The sequence below is a fragment of the Egretta garzetta genome, unplaced genomic scaffold (assembly GCF_000687185.1).
Source record: "Egretta garzetta isolate BGI_Z169 unplaced genomic scaffold, ASM68718v1 scaffold101, whole genome shotgun sequence".
Classification (NCBI taxonomy): Eukaryota; Metazoa; Chordata; class Aves; order Pelecaniformes; family Ardeidae; genus Egretta; species Egretta garzetta.
Genome location: NW_009258666.1, coordinates 1,240,465 through 1,265,234, shown reverse-complemented (window position 1 = coordinate 1,265,234; position 24,770 = coordinate 1,240,465). Strand labels below are relative to the sequence as shown.

General features: G+C 47.0%; 1 protein-coding gene across 1 annotated transcript in view; it reads left to right on the top strand.

Moving 5' to 3' along the window:
• The first annotated feature begins 13,115 nt into the window (after window positions 1–13,115).
• The window catches only part of GRHL3 (grainyhead like transcription factor 3), an 18,623-nt gene continuing 6,968 nt past the window's right edge, over window positions 13,116–24,770 (top strand). The window contains exons 1-12 of the mRNA XM_035903986.1: window positions 13,116–13,283; window positions 13,960–14,021; window positions 14,196–14,198; window positions 15,649–15,985; window positions 16,286–16,365; window positions 18,255–18,408; window positions 19,179–19,290; window positions 20,025–20,119; window positions 21,798–21,956; window positions 22,543–22,621; window positions 23,024–23,157; window positions 24,048–24,082. Of these exons, the coding sequence (XP_035759879.1) occupies window positions 13,116–13,283; window positions 13,960–14,021; window positions 14,196–14,198; window positions 15,649–15,985; window positions 16,286–16,365; window positions 18,255–18,408; window positions 19,179–19,290; window positions 20,025–20,119; window positions 21,798–21,956; window positions 22,543–22,621; window positions 23,024–23,157; window positions 24,048–24,082 (1,418 nt within the window). The remainder of the gene's footprint in view (window positions 13,284–13,959; window positions 14,022–14,195; window positions 14,199–15,648; window positions 15,986–16,285; window positions 16,366–18,254; window positions 18,409–19,178; window positions 19,291–20,024; window positions 20,120–21,797; window positions 21,957–22,542; window positions 22,622–23,023; window positions 23,158–24,047; window positions 24,083–24,770) is intronic.

The window sequence follows — 24,770 nt, the reverse complement described above, 5'->3', positions numbered from 1 at the left end:
CCACTTCCACCCGAGCTGCAGCCCATGAGCTGCAAGGGCAGCAGGGGTGGGCTTAAACCCCCAGAGGTAGAAACAAGGCTTTGCCAGCAGCATGCTGGTTATGGAGCTTAGCTCCAGGCAGTCAGAAGGGTCTCGTGGCTTCGTTTTTCTCCTGTCCCCTATCATAGAGCATCATCCCTGCTGTTCTGCAAAAGCCAAGTTTGAAAACCTGAACATTTCCATCCAAAGGTGGATTTGGCCTGGCCGTGGTGGCACTGAAGACCCGCAGGGCACTTTTCATTAAGGCAAAGCCTGCCTCTGCTCAGCTTCGTCAGACACATTGCTCCCTCTTTCTTCTTTCTTTTTTTCCCGCAGAGGTCAGAATCCCGTGCCCTGCCATGGTCTGGCTCAGTTAGTGTTTTCTCCTTCACTTTTGTTACTGGAATCTGGTAAGTCTCACTGAAAGGTTAGAAGAAACTTGGAAGTCCCCTAAGGGGATGTTGCTGCTCTTTGCACTACCCAGAGTCAGTGAAATACTCTCTGCCTGGATCTGGGTAAAGGACAAGTACCCAGGACTATGACTCTGGTCATCATGAGCTGGGCAAGGTTTCCTTAATTTAGAGATATAATCAGAATATTGATCAACTAATGCCACCACTGCATAAGATTTGTGCTTGCCTTGGCTGGATAGGACATATGTATTCTTTCTTCTTTTTTTTCATACTCTCACCACTGCATGGTCTCTGTTACGGCATTGATTGATTCTGATCATCAGCCCTCGTTCAGCTGACTTTTGGGTATTGCTGTCCTCTGCTGTACAAGGTCTTGGCTGCTCTCCAGTGATCCCCAATGGCGTTTGCATTGCTCCAGACCTTTGGTTTTCATTCCCAGAAAACAGACTTTGTCCATTCTCTAGATCCCTGGCAGGCAGGGGTTTGTACAGCAGAGTGGAGGGCGATACTTGCTGGCTGGGTCAGGCAAAGCTCAGCCCAGCACGTCCTTATCAGCCAGTGCAGATACACCATGGTCATTCTGGCTGGCTGCTCTCTGAGCTGGCCGTGCTCTGAGGCAGAAGCCAGAGAGATGTGTGTGAAGGGTGTTGTGCCCAAATCGATATGCTCTGTCTTCACATCTGCCTGTGCAGACTTGCCGTACGCCTGCCTGAGTGGGCTGGGAAGGCCATTTGCCACCAAGTTGGGGGAGCTGAATTTACTGTTATGTGAAGGAAGACTCACAAGCTTTCCTGTATTCACCTGCTGGTGCAGGGCACTGAGTGGGACAGCTTCGGTGAGTGAGACAGCGATGGGGGTGAGAACGAGTGGTGAAAGCCTTTCTTTTTCCCTTTGTTTTAAGGCTTGTACCAACTCGTCTTGTAAAATCTTCTCCTGCCTTCCAAATCCAGTCAACATGAGTCACCCGCTGAGCCCATCCTTTGCCTCCTCATTGCAACACAGATGACAGAAACCATCCAACAGGAGCGCTTGAATCCATGATGAGTTTTGTTCTATTGCATAAATCTTTTCCCCGTTTACAGGTGAGTTGCTACAGAGCTATTGTCTGGGTGGTATTCCTGCAGCCAGTTCCCAAACGGAGTGCGTCTGGGCTTCCCGCTGCCATCCTGTGTGTGCTGGAATAACGCTCTTGTCTGCGTTACAGAAGGCAGGACAGCGTGCGTGGAACGGTACGGAGAAAGGTTATCCCGCCCACCTGCTTTCCTTACGTGTCTAGTGTAATGCAAAGATTCCCTGAGCCAGTATATTCGCTGCATGTCTTGGTATCTAAAGTTAGGGGGTCTAAAGTTGCTTTTTTTAAGAGAAAAAAAAACCCCAAAACACCTCGGGAGGCTTTCTGGAGTGAGCAGCTAAGAGAAGGTGAGAAAAGGAAAGAAAGGGTTATACAATTACCATTTAGGAATGAGAGGAAACTAAGAGGCTTTTCTTCTTCCCTAATTTATTCCTTTATATAGATGTATGTATTTTTGTCTGTATATTTATATATAAAGAAACAGCAAAGGACAAATCAACCCCCAGATTCATAAAAATGACAGCTATTTGGCATCGCAGTAGATGGAACACGTCCACCAAACTGAAACTAATTATCAGAGAGATGAATAACTGATTCCACTCCTTTACCCTATCTTTTTTCCCCCAAGGGCTTTTCCCTCCCTCCCTCCCTCCCTCCCTCCTCCCGGCCGGCCGGGGGGGGGGTGGTGGTGCGCCCCTCTTCGCTCCCTCCCGCCCTCCTCCCGGCCGGCAGGCGGAGGGTTACGGCCTGCACCTGTCTGGGTGTACCTGTCCCAGGGCACCTGTGCCGGCAGCCAATCCCCGCCGCCTGCCAACCCACCTGTCAGCAAAATACCTGTACGCAAAACCTCAACATAAATCAAACACTTCACAGGCAATGTCTGTCTTGTGCAGGTACTAGAAGAGAGAAGTCGTCAGAATTTACTGCCTGCAAAGATTTGGAAACGTGGGGAAATATGTCTAATGAACTTGAGTAAGTAGAGGGTTTTTTCTGTTTACCCACTCCTCTCTGTAAGGCTGAGTGCTTCTTTGGAGCCTTGTTTAAGTGCTCGGGTCGGAATGAATTAGGCTGCTCGGATTAATCTGCCTGTCCAGCTGTTTGCAAGTGGAAGTAAAAGAATGGGAAGGGAGCATTTTTCAGACTTTCTGTTCCTCACTAACCTGTTGCTGCTCTTAGGAGGAATCACTTCTTATTGTTATTATTTAAGAGTTGTTAAAAATCAGGATCCTTTTTTTTTCTTTTTTTCCTTTTTTTTTCTTCCCAGACTAAAATTTGAAACATGGGGTTTCTGTCTAGAGGCAACTCTGTTCTTCTACCTCTACCCAACAAAATCTAACATAGGCAACAGTGATTCTGTGGTGTGGTTTTGTTTTTGTTTTTTATTTAGAAAATACCTTCCAAAGTATTTACCAATTTTGGACGAATTTCTATTTTTGAGGGGGCAGGGGTTGTTGTGTGCTGTTCTTTTTTGATGTGTTTTTTTTTTGTTGGTTCTTTTTTTTTTTAATTTAAATAAATGGATTCACATTATAATTCTATCAAGTAATTACAATTTTTTTTTTTTTAAACAAGAAAAAGCGCTTAACGTTTTGTTGATCCTGTATAACTCTTGCTTCTAATCTTGAGTCCTCCAAAATATTTTGGACTTGGGATACTGATGGTATGGATTTGCACAGCATACCATGCCTCACAGCTCTGGAATAAAAGCAAACAAATGTTGCATTGGTATGACACGATGCAGTGAAGGCTGGGGGAATATGGAACAGTGGTCGTGAGTGCTGCTGTCAAGCCAGTCTTAAAAAGCTATCTAGGTATATAGCCCTGTATGAAATAAATGTGTGTGATAAAACATATCAAGAAATCTATGTCCATATATACATCTGTGTATGGATACGGTGCTTCAGAAGGTGTATTTTGAAAGAAAAACACATACCTGCCTGTGTTTACAAGCCTGGCAGAGGTGTTGTGACAGCTAATCTCTTAATAATTAAGAACCCTAAAAAGGTGCAGCACTAAGTATCATTTAATGTAAATACTGGGATCTGTATGCTTGGATCGATTAAGAATCGGTGACTTAAAGAGTTCAGAAAAGGAAAATTGGGGTAATTTATACTTGATGCTTTGAGTCAGGCCATGTGGTTTACTCTCCCGACGGTACGGAGCGGTTGCGTGTGTACATGGTGCGTTGCGGAATTGATTGCTCCATTGCTAATGATGGCGTGGGGCATTACCTTACCTGATGAATTACATGGTTGCTTGACTCTTCGCTTACTAACGGGCTGTTAACCCCTGGGCTTTGCACATGAGAGAGGGGGAATCGATGGGAGCAGCATCCCTTGTGTGATTCAGAGCTCGGCTCCAAAGACCGATAAAAATGCGGAGGCTGCTGCTCGCCCTCAGCCTTCAGGACAAGCTCTGTGCTCGGTTACCTCGGAGGGAAAAGGCTCTGTGCAACGTTTTCCTATAGATTGAACCTTGAGGACACGTTTGCAAATCTCTGAAAATTTCACTTTAGTTCACAAGCCCGCAGCTGGGGGGGGGGAAAAGACTTCTCTGGGGCGTGCAGAGAGCGGGGTGTAGCAACTCCAGGCTGCGGATCCCGCCTGGGAGCACAGGGGGCCTGGAGTTCCTCACCCCGGAGCTCCCCGGGGGCTGACGGGGACCGGCGATAGCAGATAAGGGAGCTGGGAGCTTCGTGGTCCCAAAGGCGTAGCTGGAACGTTCAGCCAGCTTTTGGGTTTACTGCGAGGGGGGAAAGGTGTCAACGGGGAGGAGGAACCTTGTGAAGAGCTGCTAAAGCCCAGGAGCTGAGCAATTGCAGAGCTGTTAACCTCTGGTTAATCACCCAGGCCAAAGTCATGCAGGGTGTAGCTTTGTACACATCAGTGGAAGGAAGGGGCTCTCAGGACAGTACTTAAAGGGTCTCATCAGGGCAGCAGTGCATGTCTGTGTGTCTGGCACAGCCGTTGTTCTTTACACAACCCCCGTGACAAGCTGAGCACCGCGAGGATGGAGCTGAGCTGTGAACAAGTGCCCAAATAAAGCTGGTTTTAAGGTAGCTGTGATATCCCTGGGGACTGACGCTGTCACCCAAAATGACAGGGAGAATAATCTCATCTCTCCCTTTGCCACTTTAATTTCCCATAAAGGACTGGGAAGAGACTAGCGTGGCATGAGAGAATGAGATGTTTTGCCTATTATAAAATATTCTAACTGGTAATTTCCATACTCTTCTAAATTGAACTTATGTCTAACTCTGCAGTGCGTGGGCTTGAAAGAGTTAACCAGGAGTTACTCCCAGTTGTGGTTTTGTGGTCGAAACCATGATCGCCAGAAGCAAATTTTTGTCATGCATAAGGTGTGTTATTAAAACTTGAGTTATGCTCCTGGTGAATGAAAAGTTAAAGCCCTTTTATAAAATCCTGGCAGTAAAGCACACAAGGGATAACCATGCTGAAGCAAGGTACGCTTTCAAGGGAGACGTGGGGTTTTATGTAAAGAGGGAGAGAGATTTGTAAATTAAAGAAACAGCAATCAAATAACTGCTATGCAATTCGCAACAAAGGAGTAAAAGCCCTCTGAATAAACTCTAGACTCAAAGCAGAGATAAATCAACATTTACATAGTATCTCTGCTTTGATGCTTTGGGTCACATTTTCAACTGATTGGTACATTGGTATAATTCCAGAGAAATTTGTAGAATAAAGACAGTTACGCTGATGAGGATCTACTCCTGCTTTGTTCTGTCTGGTGTGTTTAAATTGTTGATCGTTGTAAAGTATTCATCCGAAAATGCGCTTGCACTTACATTGCACCTGCAAGCGCTTCAGTTCAGCTGATTGGCAGGGAGACTGCTCCTGATCAGTGCCTGGGATCCTTGAATGGTGTGTGCTCAAGGATGACGAAGGCAACAGCTGGAAAATACGTTAATCAGTGGAATTGATTATGTAGCATGCAATTATATTCTGGCTGGGACTCCATTGCTAATACCTGAGTTTCAAGGGCTTGGAAGATAAGAAAATGCGATGGCTTGGGTTTTGTTATTCCTTTAGGTGTTATGTTGTCTGGCTGGTAGCTGCGATTATGGTATGGGTGAGGGTAGCTCTGATCCAAAACTGGTCCTTGTCCCCAGAGTGTTCATAACCCACAAGCGTTCAGAGGAAAAGAGTGGGTGTTACTTACCAAGGTACTTGGTTCCCGGGTGCCAGCCACCTGCTGTGTCAAGTTTTTATTTCATTTCATCATTCTGTCTTTGCTGTCTGAGCTGTGATGCTTGCTCTCCAGAAATGCATCGTTGTACCTAGAATGGGATGAATCGTAGTTGTTTGGCAAAAACATTGTTTGAAACACATTATGCTATTTCTTTTTTTATTAAACAGCAAAGCAAAAGGTTTGCCTGACCTTGGGGGACGTGTTTGCAGGATACTCTGAATCAAAATAAATTAGAGTGTACACAGTGGTGTTTGCAGGATACTCTGAATCAAAATAAATTAAGAGTGTACACGGTGTATGGCCTCAAGTAGCGCCAGGGCAGGTTTAGGTTGGACATGAAGAAAAATTTCTTCACAGAAAGGGCTGTCAAGCACTGGAATGGGCTGCCCAGGGAAGTGGTCGAGTCCCCATCCCTGGGGGGATTTAAAAGCCAGGCAGACGAGGTGCTTAGAGACAGGGTTTAGTGGTGGGGTGGCAGGGTTAGGTTAACTGTTGGACTTGATGGTCTTAAAGGTCTTTTCCGACCTAAATGATTCTGTGATTCTATGATTCTACAGTACATCAGCCAAGCACATGATAGGAGACCTGGGCAGCTGAGATCTGGTCAGCCTGAAAAGTCCCTCCAGGATGGGAAGAAAGAGGGAAAATGAAAGGGGAGAGCCAACCCTGTCTGTATCTCACCAGGTCTGCAGATAGTCCACGGTGCAGCTGAAGAAGGTACAGCCGCTGCCAGACATTGGGCAAGGAAATCAGAATAGGGCAGGGGAGCAAGCCGCATCGTGTGAGGCTTGTGTCAAGTGTCCTGCCCTGACACATGCTTCGTGTGTCCTCTTGAGCAACTCACTGGAGGATTCACCTCACCCACCTTCAGCTGGCTGAAACATGGGTGCCAAGTTTGTTAGCTGACTGAATTTGCAGGCAATAGGAAGAGATTAGCACATCCCAGCCTAAAATGGGAGGACCAGACTGTCCTGGTGGCTCTCAGAGCACATTAGAAGCCTGAGACTCAACGCATAACCGAAGTGGCAAACCTTCTGTGAGATTACTATTAATCTCTGCTCTTACTGCTTTCTTAAATGAGTGCTGAGGTTCACACAGAAATAATGTCATTTAGTGTGTTACTGCAGGATCCTCTGATAGGATCTGATGAGGGAAATACAGAAACTTGAGTAAAACTGGGCTCTGTTCTCAGTCAGGGCCTCTGGGCCCTGCTATAGTACAAATAACCCTTAATAATTGGTTACTAGATTAAAACCAGATTACCCAAAGAGCAGTAAAAAAGAAACAAACTTTGTCACAAAAGATTGCATATCCCTTTATTGCTACCATTGGTTTTTTTTTTTTTTTTTAAATCCAAGTCTTGTAAAACTGTGAATTTATTATTTTTTCATTTAAAAGCCACAGCTCTTGGAGTCAGTGAATATATGAGAATTAAAAATAAGGTATCAAGTAGCTAGGTGTTTGGATGTGGAAGCGGGGAGGGGTGTGTGTGGAATCCATAAGCACTGGAAACAAAAAAAAAAGATAACTGAAAGCACCTAAACTTGTGGAGTTATGAAGCTCTTCTCATCGTGCATAATCTTTCTTGCTGTGTTTGAAGGACCGGGAGCTTCAGCACAGTGTGTATATGTGTGTGTTATGTGTTGGTGGAGATGAAGGTTTGTGTTCATGAATACATGTATACATAAGGTGTCCTTATCTGTCTACAGTGAAAATAAGAGAGTGAAGTTAGACCAATATTTGGGAAATGCCAGGTGGTAGCAAATGCTCAGTCAGGGGCACTGTTCAGGGCCCGGTTTTTGTGGCCTCCCTTTCAGGCAGATCACCCTGAAACTCAGGACACCTCAAAACTGAAGCATCCGACATCATAAACTGCTTCTGGAAAAAATCAGCCGTAATTCCTGAACTGCAAACTAAATCTGTGCTGTAATTTGTTTTGTTAGGCAGGGAAGGCACTAAAGCATGGAATCATTTGTGAAATGTGATTGTGTAGGTGGATACCTCAAGGATGATGTTATCAGGTAAAACACAATACCAGCTGGTGTCCCCCAAACATCACTCAGCACTGAATTGTCTCATGGAGGCCTTCAGGCTAGAAAGGCAGGAACCAGTCCAATGCAGGCGAGGTTTATAGCAGAGGTTCAGGTCTGGTTCTGTTCTCTCATCTTCGCTGAGCAGCCTTGGATAAGCCACCAATCCCCATGCCTCCAGTTTCTCCTCCTACGACAACAAATAGCTTCAAAAGCAGGGAGTTAGTATTCTTCCATTTTTACACCAGCCTGAGCTCGGATGTTGGGTTTGTGGGTCCTAAAGAGCTGTAGGTAAGCCAAGAGGGCCAAGAGACAGGGGAGTTGCCTGCATATTACCCCTGGAAGGTTTGTCTGGCTCCACAATGCTTTGGATCCAGACTGCAAACTGTTCCAACTGGTTTCAGCTCCGCAGGAGAGTTGGGGTGGGGGATTCAGTCAAAGAGCTTGGCAGGGTTCTGTCTCCCCGAGTGTCAGCACAATGCGCATCGCCCCGGTCCCCACCCTCCTCCATCCCACCTGTGGGAATGCACCACACCTTCCCCGCTGCATGGCCGGAGCCAGCTGCACAAGTAACCCATCTTCCTCGGTGGTGCTGAGCACCACTGGCTTGCATCGATGCTGAGGATGCTCAGTGCCCTTTTGGGAAGCAGGAGCCATTTCTCAAAGATGCTCATGATGGCCCCTTTTCTTTCCATCCCAGCCCACCGCACATTTTCTGCTGTGCACTTACTAAATGCAGGTAGATGCCCTGTTGTGTGCATCGGTGCAGGGCCTGGGGTTGAGTGTGATGGGTCAGCGTGTCTCATGCCTGTGCCACACAGGCCCACGTGCTTTCAGGAAAAAGAGAGGCTGGTGCACTGGCTTTGTGGGTGAAGCGGAGCTGAGGGATGGCTAGGAAACATCTAGCCGTTGTGCCAAGTTACCATACTGCACTACCCTGAGGCCGGTCTTGCTGCTGAAATGCCCCCAAAGAAACCCAGTGACAGAGGCCACGTTGTTACCCAGCTGCCAGAGAAAATACTTCAATCCTGTAGGCAGTGCAGCTCAGGGTCCATGAGATTAGTGGTCTCCTAGGCCTTTGAGGCCTATGGATTGACACTGTATTGTACTTGGCATCTAGGCAATGTTTTTCATCATTAGTCTGTGTGTTTATATTTCTTTTTGTGTTTTATTTTCCTGGTTCTCTCTCTGTCTGGACTTTTGCCTGCCTCTGAGAATGGGCCTGTGACAGAATGCTTGCTGGGAGCTGTACTGTCACATTGCCTTCAGACGTGCTCATTTATGAAACTTGCAAAGATAGGGTAAAATCAGAATTTAGCTGAGACGTTTGGATTTAGTAACAAGGTTACTTTGTGGAATGCTGTTCTTCCTTGGCAGGGGGGCCTGGTTTACAGGCTAAAATCTCTACCCCAGAAAGCAGTCACGGTAGATGCTGCTCTTCATCGGTCCTGCTCTCTCGAGTGTAGTGTTGATCCTTCCCCATGTTACTGATAAGAGGCTCTTGGGGAAATCAGGGTTATTTCAACAGGGAGGTGAGTGCAATGCACAAAGCCAGAGCTAATGAAAGCCCCTGCGTGAACTGCCTGGGGTATCTCTGAAGTCCCGCGTTCATGGATTCTCTGCTCCTTTGACAATGTGATGTTTCTCTGTAGCCATCAGCATCTGGCATGGCTAATTTTTAGGCTGGAGGCCTAATCAGTTATAGGGAAGAGAACAAAGACAAGCAACACAAAGCTTAAAGGCCGGCAAAACCACCCACTGAAACCCAACAAAAGGCAAAAGGAATACAAACGTTTCTTTCCTGCTTGGCTGATCTCCCCACCTAGACCCTTTGGGCATATTCTCCTGTTTCAGCATAGCCCTGAGTGTTTATTCGTAATCAGGAGGCCACTGTTATGGCAGACTTGGCGGATAAATAGGGGAAACAGAGATTGGGTGGGATGGAGCGGGGAAAGGGGGCTGGTATCACCTTGTGTCAAATTCTAAACTGTTTGGAAACAAATAGACTGCTCCCTTCTCAAAATCATGCACTGCTTTGCACATGACCCCGAGGCTCCAGCGGGGTGAGTCTGTGCACACAAGAAGGGAGGCCGCCAGTTCCACGTGTTTGTGTTTCACTAACTGATCCTGGCTTTGTCTGAGCCACTGCACCAAGGCGACTGCCCGTAAAAGAGAAGTTTGTTTTGCCAAACAGAGAGCAGACAGTTTGCGGCGAGCAAACATGGCATGGCCACATGGAAAGGGCATCACAGGGAGTGATGAAAGTGAAGTTCACGTGTGTTCGGATCTGGACTTGGATGTCTCTCTCCTGCATCTCTGCTTCAGAAAGATTGCTAATGCTGAGTTGGAAGTAGGCTGTAGAGGCAAACTGACCTGGCGGTGTGCATGAACTGAAATGCATCTGATGTCAAAAAGGTGCCTCTAAACACGTCAGCAGATCTGCTTATCTCCTCAAATCACCCTCTTTCTTCAGATATTGGTTAGCCCTGTTGATCTTCTGGAATAGGGTCAGAGCAGAGCAGACCTCTCTGGAAAAGTAAGATGGGATGGAGTCTACGTTACATCTCATCTGCAAAGCTGTCCAAGCTGCAGAGTTTTGTCTGAGGTTGTTCACCTGGCTCCACGCAAATACGTTTCAGTGACTACTGGGGATCATATAAACTCTGGAAAAGAAACAAGATGGAATAAATGTGCGATCGCCATCATGCCGCCTTTGTCCAAGTCCTCAGCTGGGTGAATCGGTGCAAGCTCAATGGGACCGGTGCAAACTCGTATTCTTCATAAACTGGACACAACTGCAAGTGGTTGAGATCTTGAGCCCTGCCTCAACATCCCCCTGCCTACAGATTGCAGACCAGGTGATAAAATACTAAAACATCAGCTGCTCATGCATACGGTGGTTGTGCTGAAGTGACGAGGCAGGGAGGCAGAGCAGAGTCATACAACAAGGAGTGCTTCAGCTGAGGGCGCGTGTGAGGGAGAAGAAAGCTCCAAAGCATTTTCCTGTTTAATATCTGTGCTTTTTTGAGCTCCTGAATGCGTTATTGCTACATCTTACCATGGTGTGTTTATCTATGTTGATTACAAGTGATAGGAGCTGAGTCTCACCCCGAGAGTAAGCTCTGTTGCTGCCTATTCTTCCTTGAGAAGATCGGATTGAGAACGGGTGAGGATTCCTGTCCAGACAGGACTGAACAGCCCATCGCCAAGTCGACAGCAGTGAAATCTGAGTCATGCCGATTGCTCGCCTTGGAGACAGCAGCGGCACTGAAGGGGAGGGAGGGCTGCGTGAGAAACGCTAAAGACAACGAAACTCGCAAAACACCTGGTGAAGTTTCATGTGCGGGGTGAAACTGGTGCTAGTGCATCATCCCGACATGCGAGGGAGAAGAGGAGCAAGCTCAGCATCTCTGCTAAACCAGCGCGTGATGGGAGCTGGTGGTGGCCAGAACCGTAACATGGAAGCAGCTGCTCTCTGTACCAGCCTGAGCTCAGGTGCCTGCTGCCACGCCAGCGTAGAAACCAGCGGGAATTGGGTGCCTCAGGCCCTTAGCAGAGCTGTTACCAGCTTCTCTGCTGTGCAGCTCTGATGGGAGGGACTCTGTGTGGAAGCAACATATTCTTTAATATAAAGGTGACAAGGACAGCAGAGGCAGCCCTTGATGGCCTTTGTGCTGCTCTGGGAGAGACTGTGTACCAGTATAGACCACTCTGTTCAGCCAAGGAGAGCTTTTGAGTTTGATCCAGGAGCATCAGCAAAACTACCCGTGCGTGGTTTATATGTGTATTCCCTGCTGGAGACATGGCAGCGTGAGAGATCTGTGCACGTGTAGGAGTGAAGCCATCTTAGTGGAGCTGCCAGGGAGGATGGACCAGCATCTTTTACCCCATCCAAGGTCCACCTCCGCACCCTTCCAGTTTCCAGCCCTGGAGCATCCACTGAGCACCCTTTTTTTGACCCTGCCAGTGTGGGCAGCTCACACCAAACAAGCTGGCAGTGTCTGTCTGGTTAGCAGTAATGGGGAGTTTCAGAGAGGCCAGATTCCTTTCAGGAGGAATTACTGTTCTCCAAATGATTCACTTGAAAGTCTAGCTCAGGACTTACTATAAATGTATGGAGACTAGCTTAATGGAAACGATATATTCATTATAAAAATGCCATTAAAATGTAGCATTCGTTACCTAAAATCCTGTAGATTTTCTTTGCCTTTCCATAAAAAAAATCAGCAACTGAAAAAGTTCTGCTCTTTGGAGATTTAAAGAAATCTTTGTTCTTATAATATTTGTAAACTTCTTCCACTAACAAAAGCCAGTCTGCCCTTCCAGGAAGTTTCCATTTTGATGAAAAAGTAATTTTTGTCCACAAAGCTTGTTTTTTATGATGAATAGTATGAGCTGTTGTGGTGACACCATATACACATGGCTAAAAGACGTGACAGGAGCACGGCCACTGATTCATCCTCTGCTCTGAGCGGGGTGAACCTGCGGCACGGAGCACCTGGGGAATGCGTGGAGCTACTTCTGTGCTGGCTGCTAGTAGGATTTGCTGGAGGAAAAGGAAAGATGACCAATGTTTGGGTAATTAAGTGTCTGACAGTTTATTAACATAAGATGGAGAGACCTGGAGAAAGTGCCAGAAGAGAGGACAGGCAGTAACATTATTTTGGTATGTTGCTTCTCAGCTCACGTAGTCCCATGAGCCTCACCTTTGTCAGGAATTTTTTGGTGGAAGGGAGGGTGTTGTGATCTGCTTTTCTTCTTCCCTCTAAGTAAAATCATATACAAATGCCTGAAAAAAACGAATTTAGATTGGAACTAAATTTAAAAGTGATGAACCATAGCAAAGAAAAATGGCAGGTTTGGTTTCATCTGGGTAGGTCATGTTCTCTGAACACTTGAGGGGCCGCTTACATTTGTGGGCTGCACTGGCCTTTAGCTCCAAATTCAAGGAAAAGTTTTGCAAAGTCTCCCGATCGTGTTGCATTCAAGTTACTGACCAATATCCCACCTTGGTGGTGCATGATCTGGCTGGCTGGTAGCATGTGCTTGCTGAGGAAGGAGCCATGGCAGACGATGCCATGGTGTTTTGCATCCCTGGGGCAGGAGGAGGGAAGCAGAGGTCCATCTGCCTCTCTGCATGGCCCCACCAGAGAGACTCTGGCCTAGTTTTGTACATAGCTACAGGCAGAAGAATTGGTAATCCCAAAGACTCTGGGAGTTAAGGACCAGGAAAGCATCCCTTCTCCATTCCAGCAGTGCCTTTGGGAAGCCCTTCACGCGTTCAGCTGGGTGGTGTGGAAATTACTGTGGAAAATTAGTATCCTTTGTTCAGTTTTCTCTGCCTGGCTCAGTTTTAGATCTGTGCATCTGATGAAGAATGACACCATGAACTTCCAGAAATTCCCCTATACCAATGAAGATGAAGCCTGGAAAACCTACCTAGAGAACCCCTTGACTGCAGCCACCAAAGCTATGATGAGGGTGAATGGAGATGATGACAGCGTGGCTGCTCTGAGCCTGCTCTATGACTACTACATGGTACGTTCCCACTGGGGCTGGGTGTCTTGGGGGAGTTTGTCCCAGAGGAGAAGTGTGAAGGTAAAGTAAGTGCTCAGCCATCTTAAGAGGGTATCCATGTCCTGAGCTCTCCATATTGTTTGTAACACCCCCAGGCATAGAGTACCTCTATTATCACCTGTGCACAGATGGTAAACTGAGGCACAAAACACCATTATACTGTAGAGGGAACCCAGAACAGGGTGGAAAACTGAACCTGGGTGTCTTGAGTCTCAGCCTGGTGCTTTTTTTTTACCCAACAGCTTTCACATAAGAAACAGGAATGCTTTGAGAGACGTGGAGCTGGAATAGCTAGGTGCCTTGCAGACCATCTTTAAGATGCTTCAAGATGGGGCTTCAAGAAACGTGGATGTGATTTAGCCCTAATTGAAACCAATAGGACTGATGTTCTCATTCACTTGGGTGCTTTTCAAAGTCCTTCCCAGAACAAAATGATGTGGCTTGCCTAAGGTTACCTTGGGAATCCACGGCAGAACCAGCAAGAGAGCCCGGGTCTCCTGTGTCCTCACTCAGTGTTTATTCACCCAGTGTTTTATCTATGAGACTTCACTTGCTATACAGACAAGGGTAATTTTGTCTCTGTTTTCCATTAATAAAATCTAACAATAAACAAACTCTTTGTTCTGCCTTGTTCTAGGTCCCAAAGGAGAAGAGGATTCTTCCATCTGGTATGATGGGACGCAATGAACTAGGAAAGAGGTTAGCTTCGTTTTTTGTTCTCTATAGCTGTCTAATTCTCCTGCAGCTGCTTGCATGCATGATGGGTCTCTTAGCTTGCATAAAATAGACATCAAAGCACAGTGTTATTACCAACAACAGTGGAGGTTATTAACCCTGAGACATATATTAAAATTCTTTAGGCCAGATCCCAAGCAGGTATAAATTGAGCTACACCCATTTACACAACTGAGGATCTGTCTAGCTGTGTTCAGAGGACTTGTGCTGATTTGCAGTGACTGAAGAATTTGTCTTTATTTCCTACTTTGTGACAATTGGAAAAGGGAAAGGGATTAAGCATTGGCAGCAAGGAGGGAATGACCAAGTCCTCTTCCATTCACTAGGCTGATAAGGATTTCTGTTCCACTTGCTTCCAGTCTCCCAGGATTCTTTTCCAGTGACTCCCATTTGTCCTTTGAGGTTTTCAGATAATTAACTATTAAATTAATGGTTCATTTGCCACCCTGAGTTCAGTTCCCCTTCCTGCATGTTGTGTACTTTGGCAACCTTTTCTGGTTGTCTGTTTTTAACTACTTGACAGAATAAGCGTCTTGAACGATACTTCATTCCTTCTTCCTAAATAAGCTGAGTTAAGCTGTTTTCTCCTCTCTGAAAGGCCACTGCATTCTGGACAGTGGTATGTTTTTTATAAACTACAGTAATTTCAGCACATACCTGAAGGTGAAGCTGTCAAAGCAGAATGGGTGGGAGCTACTCATTCAGCTTTACTTCCCTTGTGGGTAGCTCATGCTACCAAGAGGTGTGCGGGTTGCTAACATTGGGGTTGGTTTGTTTTCTGAGCGTCGTAACAGGGACAACAAGCTGCCTTTTCCCAGCTCACCTAGGGCTGCAGAGTCAGCAGGGTCACAGAGTCACCACTGCAGAAGGGACCTGTTCTTGGGATGCTTTGCAAAGAGATGGTTTCCCTGTGTGAGAGAAGTGCAGTTTTGTACATGTCTTTATCGCTCGATAGCTCCTGTACTGAGTCTTTTCTGCTCTGAAGTCTGGGCCATACACCTCACTTCCAATACTGCAGCCCTGTCATTTTTTTCACTGATCTCATGTTCTCTGCGAGTTTTGCTTCCTAAGCTCCTGGAGTTTGTGAATTTGTACAAGAATCAGCTTTCCTTAAAAAAAACCAAAAAACCCAAGACAGTCTTAAAAAAAAAAATCAACTTTCAGTGTCAATGAGCCTTAAAAGGACTAAGATGGAAAGACTGCACAGCAATTATCTTTCTTATTGTCCCTGCTGCTCTGAGTGTTTAATAGCCTAAATAAAGAGATAATGGATGTAGGCCCTGGATCTGCAGCCCCAAACCACATCTAAACCGTATTCTCTGATTCCATGTGATCATCCCTTATCTGCTGAGCACCTCTGGCTCTTGCTGATCACGCTGAGAGGTGTGTGGGCGGGTGGAGATCACCCATGGGCCTCTTGGATCTCCCATATCAAGCAGGAGGTGTACACGCCTGAGTCAAGGTCACCTGGCAGCTAGACTATGCAGTTTGCTTCCCAGCAGCACATCAAGGCACTTGCTTCTTGCTGTGACAACTTGCTGGGGTTGTCCACCCTCTGCCCTGGTTTGAGACAGGACCCTTTCTCCACCAGGCACTGCCACGGAATGGAGTACGACCCAGAGATCGCATCCTTTGATGGCTCAGCCCATCTCATGAAGCTCTTGTCTGAAAATGTTTCCATGACCCAAGAATATTGTGAGCCACAGAAGAAGAATGGCTTAAGCCTTGAAAGCATCCCTACTCCTCACAAGCCAGCCATGCTTCCACCAGGCACTAGCAAGCTGGATGCCACCTCAGACAACTTCATGGTCCCTCCAGGGGATGTATACGACAACAGCTCATTGAACTCCCTCTTCGAGACCATCCCCGTAGCCCCACCACAGCAGAGGTGGCAGCCAGACAGCACTTTCAAAGAGGATCCCCAGGAGGTCAGAGCCGTTAGTGGGTTGCATGCTGGCAGTGCAGCCCAGGGGGTACTGCATGAGGCTGTCTCTAGTCTGGGGTTTGCTCGTGCTGGAGTCAGTGGGAGCTTTGCTTTTGCGTTAGAAGCTTGATGCTGATCCCATTGAATTGTTGGGGGTTTTTACAATGTTTTTGGAAGTAGGATAAGGCTTTGAAATGGGGGTCCATGTTTATCTGTGGCCTCTGTTGTAATGTCGGGGAGAAGGTGGGTGGACAAAGCAATGAAAGATTCTACTTTTGACTGTTTTGTTTCCGCTTGTCTACAGTCGCTACTCTTCAGTGACATCCTCAAACCCCAGCCAGAGCCACCTTGCCCTGAGAGTTATGCTACAGATGGTGTTAAGAGGTAATTGCCAATCCACGGTCTCTGGGTTTCCGGTGCACTTGGCTGTGTCCCCTTCCTGGGGAAGGTCTGTGTCTCTTTCTTTGCCCCAGTGCCAGTTTTGACAATGACCATTGCAAGCTTGCAGATCAAATGCTTTTGCAGAGACAAGTTTTGTCCCCCTGCTGTCTTAGGAGTAAGTTGCTGTTCCGTGACTTTTTAGATACAAAGCAGCGATGAATTTTAGTGTTTGTAGTAGGAAGCAGGGATTAGGGTTTTGAAGTGTTTCGCTGAAAAGGAGTCGAACCCAATCTTAAATTCAAGTTACTAGGCAGAGTTGTGCCAGTTCATGTTTTTAGCTTGAGAGGGGTGTGTTTCAGACTGTATTCTGTTGGCCAAACTGGTGTAAACCCAGTGCCAACTGCTTCCACTGCTCCGGTCACATCTCATCAGCACCTTGGGGAGATGTGGCACTGAGGTCTTCCTGAGGTCTTCAACGTGAGGGTTTGCTGTGCATTACAGCCCCTTCCCAGGGAGCACTGCTTGGTTCCCGTGCTACAGATAGATCCAGATGGCTGCACCATCTTTCCACAAGCTTACTTGGAATGGGGTAAATGACAGAGAAAATGAGGATGACAGTTGAAGAGGGTGATAAGCAGCCTTCTCCTAATCTTAAGGTTTAGGTTCCCACTTTGGGTTAAGCACTGTTAGTCAGCCTTGATTTTAGAAGGTGCCACTGCCTCTCATTCCTAAAACATGAGAGACGTTTCTTCCTCCTTTCCACCCCTCTCTCAGGCAGAGTTTTCCTGCTCTAGATACCGCATCAAACCTCTGGGCAGGTAACATTATTCCACCTCCCACTTTTTATTTGCTTCCTGAGTCACCTGACTCCGTGACTCAGCTGTCAGACGTGGGGATTTTCACACAGACAGCAGCTCGCGTTCGTGAGCAAAAGGCTTTCTGTTTGCTGTTTATTTGTGCACTGAAGTTCTCTGGCTCTCCTGGCTCTAGATAAGAGGAGTTGCCAAGCCTATCTTCAGAGATGGCATCACAGGGGAGGTGGAGCAGGAAAAAGAGATGGGTTGGTGACTAAATAGGAATACGATGATCTTCAACTCCAGGGCACTTGAAGGGTCTGTGTGAAGGCTTGTGTACGCGTGGTGGCTTGCACAGATTCCTCACAGAAGAAAATAGCTTGAGCTATAGCCTCATGGTTTGAATACTCATAGGTGCTGCTGAGTGCCCAAGAGCAGGGCTTCTTGAAAATCAGGCTCTTCTTCTGAATTTGCTTGTCAACAGTGACACCTTCCTCTGTGTAACACTACAAGTCTTTTCTGTGAAGACTAAAGTTGCTGCCCACCAGACTGAGAGTTCAACAAGCTGGGCTTCTAAGTCCATTCTTAGGCACCTGGATAAACAAGCAGATGTCAGCGTCCTGCAGGTGCTCCTGTTTCTATAGGGCCCATTAGGACACAGTTTTTCTGGGTCAGCCATTTATGGGTGTGAATTTGGAGACAGGAATCTGAGTTTAGGATGTTTTAAAAGTCTCATCACGGGTTCCTATTTTTGTTTGGTTTGGATTAGGCTTTTGGTTGTGCAATGGTTCTGTAGCCATCCCCACAAAAATACTGGTTACAATGATGTACAGGGGGGTTTAAGCCAAAACCAAAGGGTAAAATGAGGATATCTAAGAACTGCTGCTCCCCAGGGTGTTGGGGAGGATCAGTATGTGCTGTGCTGGGAGGTGCTCGATCACAACTGTAGGGGTGTGTGAGATGGGGAATAAGGCAGAGACTCCTGTGTGTTCAGTGTCTGTAACCTGTCAGGATGGAGGCTTGCATGTCTCTTGTTTTGCTTTTAGAGTGAAACAGCAGCGTGTGCTTATTCATCATTCTCTCTTTGTTCCATACAAGTGACTTTGAGTACACTCTGGGGTCACCCAAAGCCATTCACATCAAATCTGGGGACTCTCCCATGGCCTACCTCAACAAAGGACAGTTCTATCCCATCACGCTGCGGACAGCTGGAGACAGCAAATGTTTACACTTGTCCTCAAATAAAGTGAAGGTAAGAGACAAGCTGACAATTTTGCTGACACATGCTGTAATCAGACATCCAGCAATTGTACTGGCCTGGGAACAGAGCTGAATATGAAGAGTAATGGCTTTGTGGCTCATGTTGGCTTAAAGCGATGAATGGGATGGATTCACTCATAGCAAGCTAATCCTCTGATGCACAGCGACAGCCTTCATGTTATCCAGCAGCTGAAACCTTTCACAGCAAGATCAGGGATGCACAAAAGGCCTCCCTAGCTGATGGCTGGCTGGGGGCCCGGGTGGGAAGACTTCTGAGTTAGAGAGAGGTTCCCTGTCTTGCTCCTGGGATGTGTGGCCAGGCCTCAGAGCTGCCCCTGAGACTAAGCTGAGCTTGAATTCCCAGCAAAGAAGCTTGGTCCTCCAATCCTGAGTGGTATTTAGGGGCTAGACTTTGGCTAGCTCAAGACCTACAGGATTCCTGAAACGGAGAATGCCTAGAAAAAGACCTTTTAGGCTGTCTTGCTGCAGCACTGCTAACGTTCCCCCAGCACAGGATCCTTGCATGCCTTAGAGTCCGTGGGAACTCATGGGCAGTGCAATTAGGGGGCATACAGGGCATCTTGGTTTTACTCCTGGCTCTGTTGCTGCCTGCCTGCGTGACTGTGTTCAAGTCCCTTCCCTTGTCTGGCTCAGTTTCCCCAGCAATAAAACACTAACAGTGACACTAAGCTGCCCTTGGCCAGGGCACTGAGCATTAGCCTGCTGTGTATACTAACATGGGATCTCCTTGCTGTGTTACAGAGTGTTGTGATGATTGTTTTTGACAACGAAAAGATCCCGACAGAGCAGCTCAAGTTCTGGAAGCACTGGCATTCCCGCCAGCCCACAGCCAAGCAGAGAGTCATTGACGTCGGTATGAGCGGGGCTGTCTGATTGCGATGGCTGGGTGGGGTTGATAACTTCTAGCACCATTTTACTGCATTTCCAATACACAATAACACAGCTGAAGCTCCAGCATCTGTCCTGGGGGAAAGCGGGGAGGAGCAGGCTGATCTCCTGGCTTCAGGAGCTCTTGTGGGTTTAAGATGGTGTTTGCTGACTGAGTGTAGGGACATGTGCTAGGACCCCAAGATACATCAAAGAAGAGCCTCAGTCGGAGAGACAGAAACTGCTAAACTACTTTGGCTCTTACAGATATGACCTATGGCTTCTTGGAGTCTAGGAATCTGGGCTAGAAAAGCCTTTGGTGTACCGCTTGTCCTTCTCCACTGCCACCACACAGGCTTTACAGTGTGTTGTGCTGGGCCAGACAAAGGTTGTGTCCGTTCAGCTGAGCACCTTGCTGAGCACCTTGGGGCTCAGAGCGAGACACACAGTTGTTTGAATTTAGAAGCAATCTACATTGACTTTGCATAACATCACTGCTCAAACAGCAGTCGCCAGCCAATGTCTTTGAGTCGTTTCTGCCTATCCCTTACATATGCACACTAAGGTTTATCCAGGGGTATCAAGGATGGCCTCTATTACATTACAAGGCTTCTTTTAGCCTTGGAGACAGTGAAAGTCAGGCTTTTGGGGAGCGGGAAGCCTAAGGAACGTAACCAGTTTTGCAGCCAGAGTATAAACCGCTTCTCCATTGCATTTCAGCTGACTGTAAAGAAAACTTCAACACAGTGCAGAACATCGAGGAGTTGGCCTACAATGCACTGTCCTTCGTGTGGAACATCCACGAAGAAGCAAAGGTACAAACTGCTTGTGGAAGGGATATGGGAAGCCTTGATCCACAGCAAAACTGTAGCCTCCTTTCTGATGGCCCAGGCACGCTCCCCCCACGTCTCAGCTGAAAGACAGAGAGAGTTTCAAATCCAAACAGTTCCATTCCAGTGGCCCCAGGTAGTGTTTGTCTGCCAGGACAGTGAGGAAGGACACCATGCTTCTCTGTGTGTTTAAGCATTGCCATTAGCTAATAAACACTCTGGGTACACCTGAGACTGGTTCAGAGATGTTTTTTTAGTGCTGATGGATAACTCTGAAGAAAGGCTTTTGCAGCAGGCAGCCTAGATCAGGGCTCTACTTGCATGTAGGTGAAGCCTATTTAAATAAACCACAGCTTAGGGAACAAAGACCCTCCTTTCAAGGCAGCATTTTGATGCAGAAATGACTGACCACCCTTCTGTGGCTTGTGTGATGTGGAAGGGAGCCAGGCAGGTCACAAGATCCTTTTTGACCTTAAAATCTGTAAAGCTTTTATCAACATCTTTCCAGCTCTACTGTCTCTTCTGCATCTCTTCAGAGTCTCTCTAATGTGGATTGAAAGGTGCATATCAAAAAAGATGAAGTAACTAAGAGGAAAAAAAAAAGCATAAATCCCCATCTCTCTGAAGCTGGTGGCTTGGGAAAACTTGGGTTTGCTTTGGGATTCTTTTAGCCCAAAGGCGACCTTGGTCTTTTACAACCCAAGAGGTTAACAAATGTCTTCAAGGCAAAGTTGTCAGAAATGGAAATATGTCAGGTATGTGGCAAGCCCTCAGGGGCACCTCAGCAAAACTGGATTTAACTCTTAGCAGAAACTGTACATGCGCTGGCCTGGGGCAGGTAAAGGTGAGACTTCAGAGAGCTGCGAGGGCTGGGAGCCGCGACAGGAGGGGTCAGGTATTTGGGTCGTCTGTAGCACCTGTTACTTCTCCTCTTGCAATTAAACTTCACGCCACAGTTAAGTGGTTTTCTTTTCTATATATAGGTACTGACTAGATCTGACGTTAGGTTTCGGGGCTGAAATCCTCAGCCAAAGCCCTGCTGAGGGAGCTGTGGGAGCTTCACCAGATGCAAATCTGTCCCCAGAGTCCAGGGGAAATTTCAAGGTTGCACAAATGAGTTGGTAATTTTGAGACACGATGTGAATTATGTCTGTGCTCAGCTTTTCTTCTGAAGTTCCCAGTGGAGGTAACTCCATCATAAAGGAGGAGTGGTAGGATAAAGGAGACCCAGTGTGTGATGAATATTTATTTAACTAGCAGCAATGATTTGTAATTCCTGAAGCTGTAGTCTAGCCCTCCTCCCTTCCTCCAGGGCGTTGCTGTCTGAGGGTCCCTTGTTCAAATGGAAGGTCAGAAATACCAGCAAGAACATCCCCAGGCAGGCTTCACATCTTGTGCTACACTTGCCTGAGCTGATGGGAGTGGGTAGCCTAAGTATTAAAGAGATGAAGAGCTGCAATAGGTGTTGGGGGACACTCTGGCTAGGAAGGACTGGTGGATGTGCTCAGGTGGGAAACGAACAGCTCGCATGCTTGGCTGGTACTGGGAAGGTTGGAAGGATGTCTCAGGAGCTGCTTTTGTTCCAACCCACTGTTCTCGTTGCTGTTTCAGAACAATATTTTCAGCACCAACAAGCTGTATCAATCTCTGTTCCTATTTGCAGGTATTTATTGGGGTGAATTGCCTGAGCACTGACTTCTCCTCCCAGAAAGGCGTGAAAGGTGTCCCACTCAACCTCCAGATAGACACTTACGACTACGGCAATGGAACCAGCCAGCTGGTGCACCGCGCCGTCTGCCAGATCAAGATATTCTGCGATAAGGTAGAACATCGCTTTTCCATCAGGTTATCCAAGAGGAATTTTAAACTGGTGGCCAGTGACTCCAGGAGAAAAAACAGAAAGGTTGTGAGAGTCTAGAACAGCCTAGAAGTCAGGGCTGAGGAGCAGAGATGGTTATCCCCCTCAGCTGAGTGAGACAGGACAACGGGGATGTGTCTGCACTGCTGAGGCCTTGGTAGAATGGAGTCATTAGGAAGTTTTCCCCATATCAGACCTACATGGGATTGTGCCTCATAATAAACTCTATTTTTGACAACTGTTTAGATTGCAGAAGAGATGAGAATCTCCTTAGAGGTTCTTCCCCAGTCTCAGATATCTTCCCATGGAAAAATTTCTCACGGCTATTTTTGTCTGCATTTTCATTTTTAAAAGAAAATTTTGTTTTTGTTTTTTAATTTATAAGTATCAGAAAGTTCTGGATGGCCTGTAGAAGGTCTCTGAGATGAGCATTTTTGAATAAAGGCTGCCTTTACCTTAACGCACTCACCTCCCAGAGGTGGCCAGTAAACCCTCTTTTGCCAATGTTAGAACTGTAAAAGTCCCAATTTTTGCTTTATCTTCCCCACAGGGAGCAGAGAGGAAAATGCGGGATGATGAAAGGAAGCAGTTCAGAAGGAAAGGAAAATGCCTGGACTCCAATAACAACGGTCAGTGCTAGTGTTTGTTACTTGATCCGAAGCGTGTTGAAATCCATGTAGGCTTGTCCGTTAACCTCCACGAGATCTGGCCCTGGGTATTTCCAAGCCTGATGAAATCAGCCCCATTCAGACATAGCTTGTCAGTCAGGTCCTTCCCTGGTCCCCTACCAAGACTCTCAAAGTTCTTTATTAATACCAACCAACCTTTCTGAATTGTGCTAGGGTCTCGGCAGGGAGCCTTCCCTAGGGGAGACAGCACTGGGCAAGCCATGAAGACCTGGTTCTGCATGGTCCTGCCTTTTTTCTAACATTTCTGTCGGGAGACCTTGGGCAGGTGCTTTCCCCTCTCTGCACGGAGCTGCCTCTTAAACTGCCAATTGAACTGAGATGAACTGGACTTTCCATCTGTAGGTCTGAAAGGCTGTTTGCTCTCTGGCTTCAGAGGGAATGAAATCACGTTCCTGAGGCCAGAGACTGACCTCGAAACCCAGCCAGTCCTGTTTATCCCCAACGTCCATTTTTCAAACCTGCAGAGGTGTGGCACGGTAAGTCTCTTCAAAAAACACCCAACCTGTTACCCTCATCTGTCACTCCCATCATTTCCAAACTGATCAGTCCCCCAGATGTGACTTGTGTTATGTAAAAAACCAAAACCAAACCACAATTCTTCCATGGAAATGTGGTGAACTTGAAGACGTAGCTGTCAGGAGTGGCCTACGTAGTCATGCAACAGCGATGGGCAAGATAACCTTCCCAGGTTCCTTCCAGCCAGATATTCCTGTGGTTTACAGGTATCATCCGCAGCTTCCACAGAGGACTGGAGTGGTAGCAAAAATATCAGCAGAAAGTAGACTGTAGAAAAATGCGACCATATCAGTCCCTGCGTTTGTGGGACATCTCTCGCTTGTCCTCTGCTCTTCTCTATCCCCTTGAGCCTGAGGAAACCTAGACCCAGCGCCCTTCAAAGCTCGTTGGTATTCCCTCAAGGAACAACTGTCTCAGTTTGTCAAAAAGGGGGAAAAAGCCATCTCTGACAATACTGTAGCATCCTATCGCAGCAGCCGCTGTACTGATGCATCAGCATCAAACCCAGGCACTACAGGAATCTGGTTTACAACCAAAGAACTCACTGAGAAACTCGGTCCTTGGTCCCAAGCATGTTACGGGATTTGACCTGCTTTTGGGTCGAGCCAGATATGTGTTCAGCTCTCTCCTAGGCAAAGGAGGAGAATCTAGATAGGTTCGTTATATCAGGTCTCATTTAATCTAAGAAACACACACAGAGGTTTGGGTTTAATTGCGCAGGAAAAATGATGGACTGGGAGGAGGGAAATCCCGTTTAAAATGTGCCCATGATGCCTTCCCCCCAGCCTCCTTGGCACACAACTGGCACACTGTGCAAACTAAAAGATCGATGTTTTCTTTCTATTTCAAGGTGCTCCCTCCTGCTGTTCCCAACTCTGCAAACAGGTAAGGATGCAGCAGTCTGTGTTTCCCATCCATCAGCTGCTCTACTTCTTTGTATGTTGTGGTGGTTTGATATCCATAGGCAATGTATATCCAGAGGTGCAAAATAACCCAGCACAGTGTCTCCCTGATGCCCTTGAGTGTCAAAATAGGTGTTAAACTTCTGCCTAGAATGGGCTCATGGGATGCAGAAAGGCAGATACGTTTCTTGCCCTATCAGTGAGCCACTCCAGTATGAGTCTGGTCCATGGCTGTCCTGCTGTTCTTACTGACACGATGTTTGAGAGAGGCAGAAAAAAAGATCGCAGAACTATCACTGAAGGGTTCAAGTAACCAGGGGCAGATACTGCTGTAAAATAAACTGGAATGAAGTAGAAATCACACTTGTAATGTCTGGAGTGGGGAGAATCAGTATTTACCCTGGGCTTGATCCATTGTCTAGTGATACCAATAGAGAAACACTGACTTGCAGGTGCAAAAGGCTTTTGTCTATGATGCGATACCAAACCCACTGCCTGCACTCACTGATGTCCCCGCATGCCTCATGAGGTTCAACAAGGCCAAGTGCAAGGTCCTGCACCTGGGTCGGGGTAACCCCCGGTATCAATACCAGCTGGGGGAAGAAAGGATGGAGAGCAGCCCTGCCGAGAGGGACTTGGGGGTGCTGGTGGATGAAAAGCTGGACATGAGC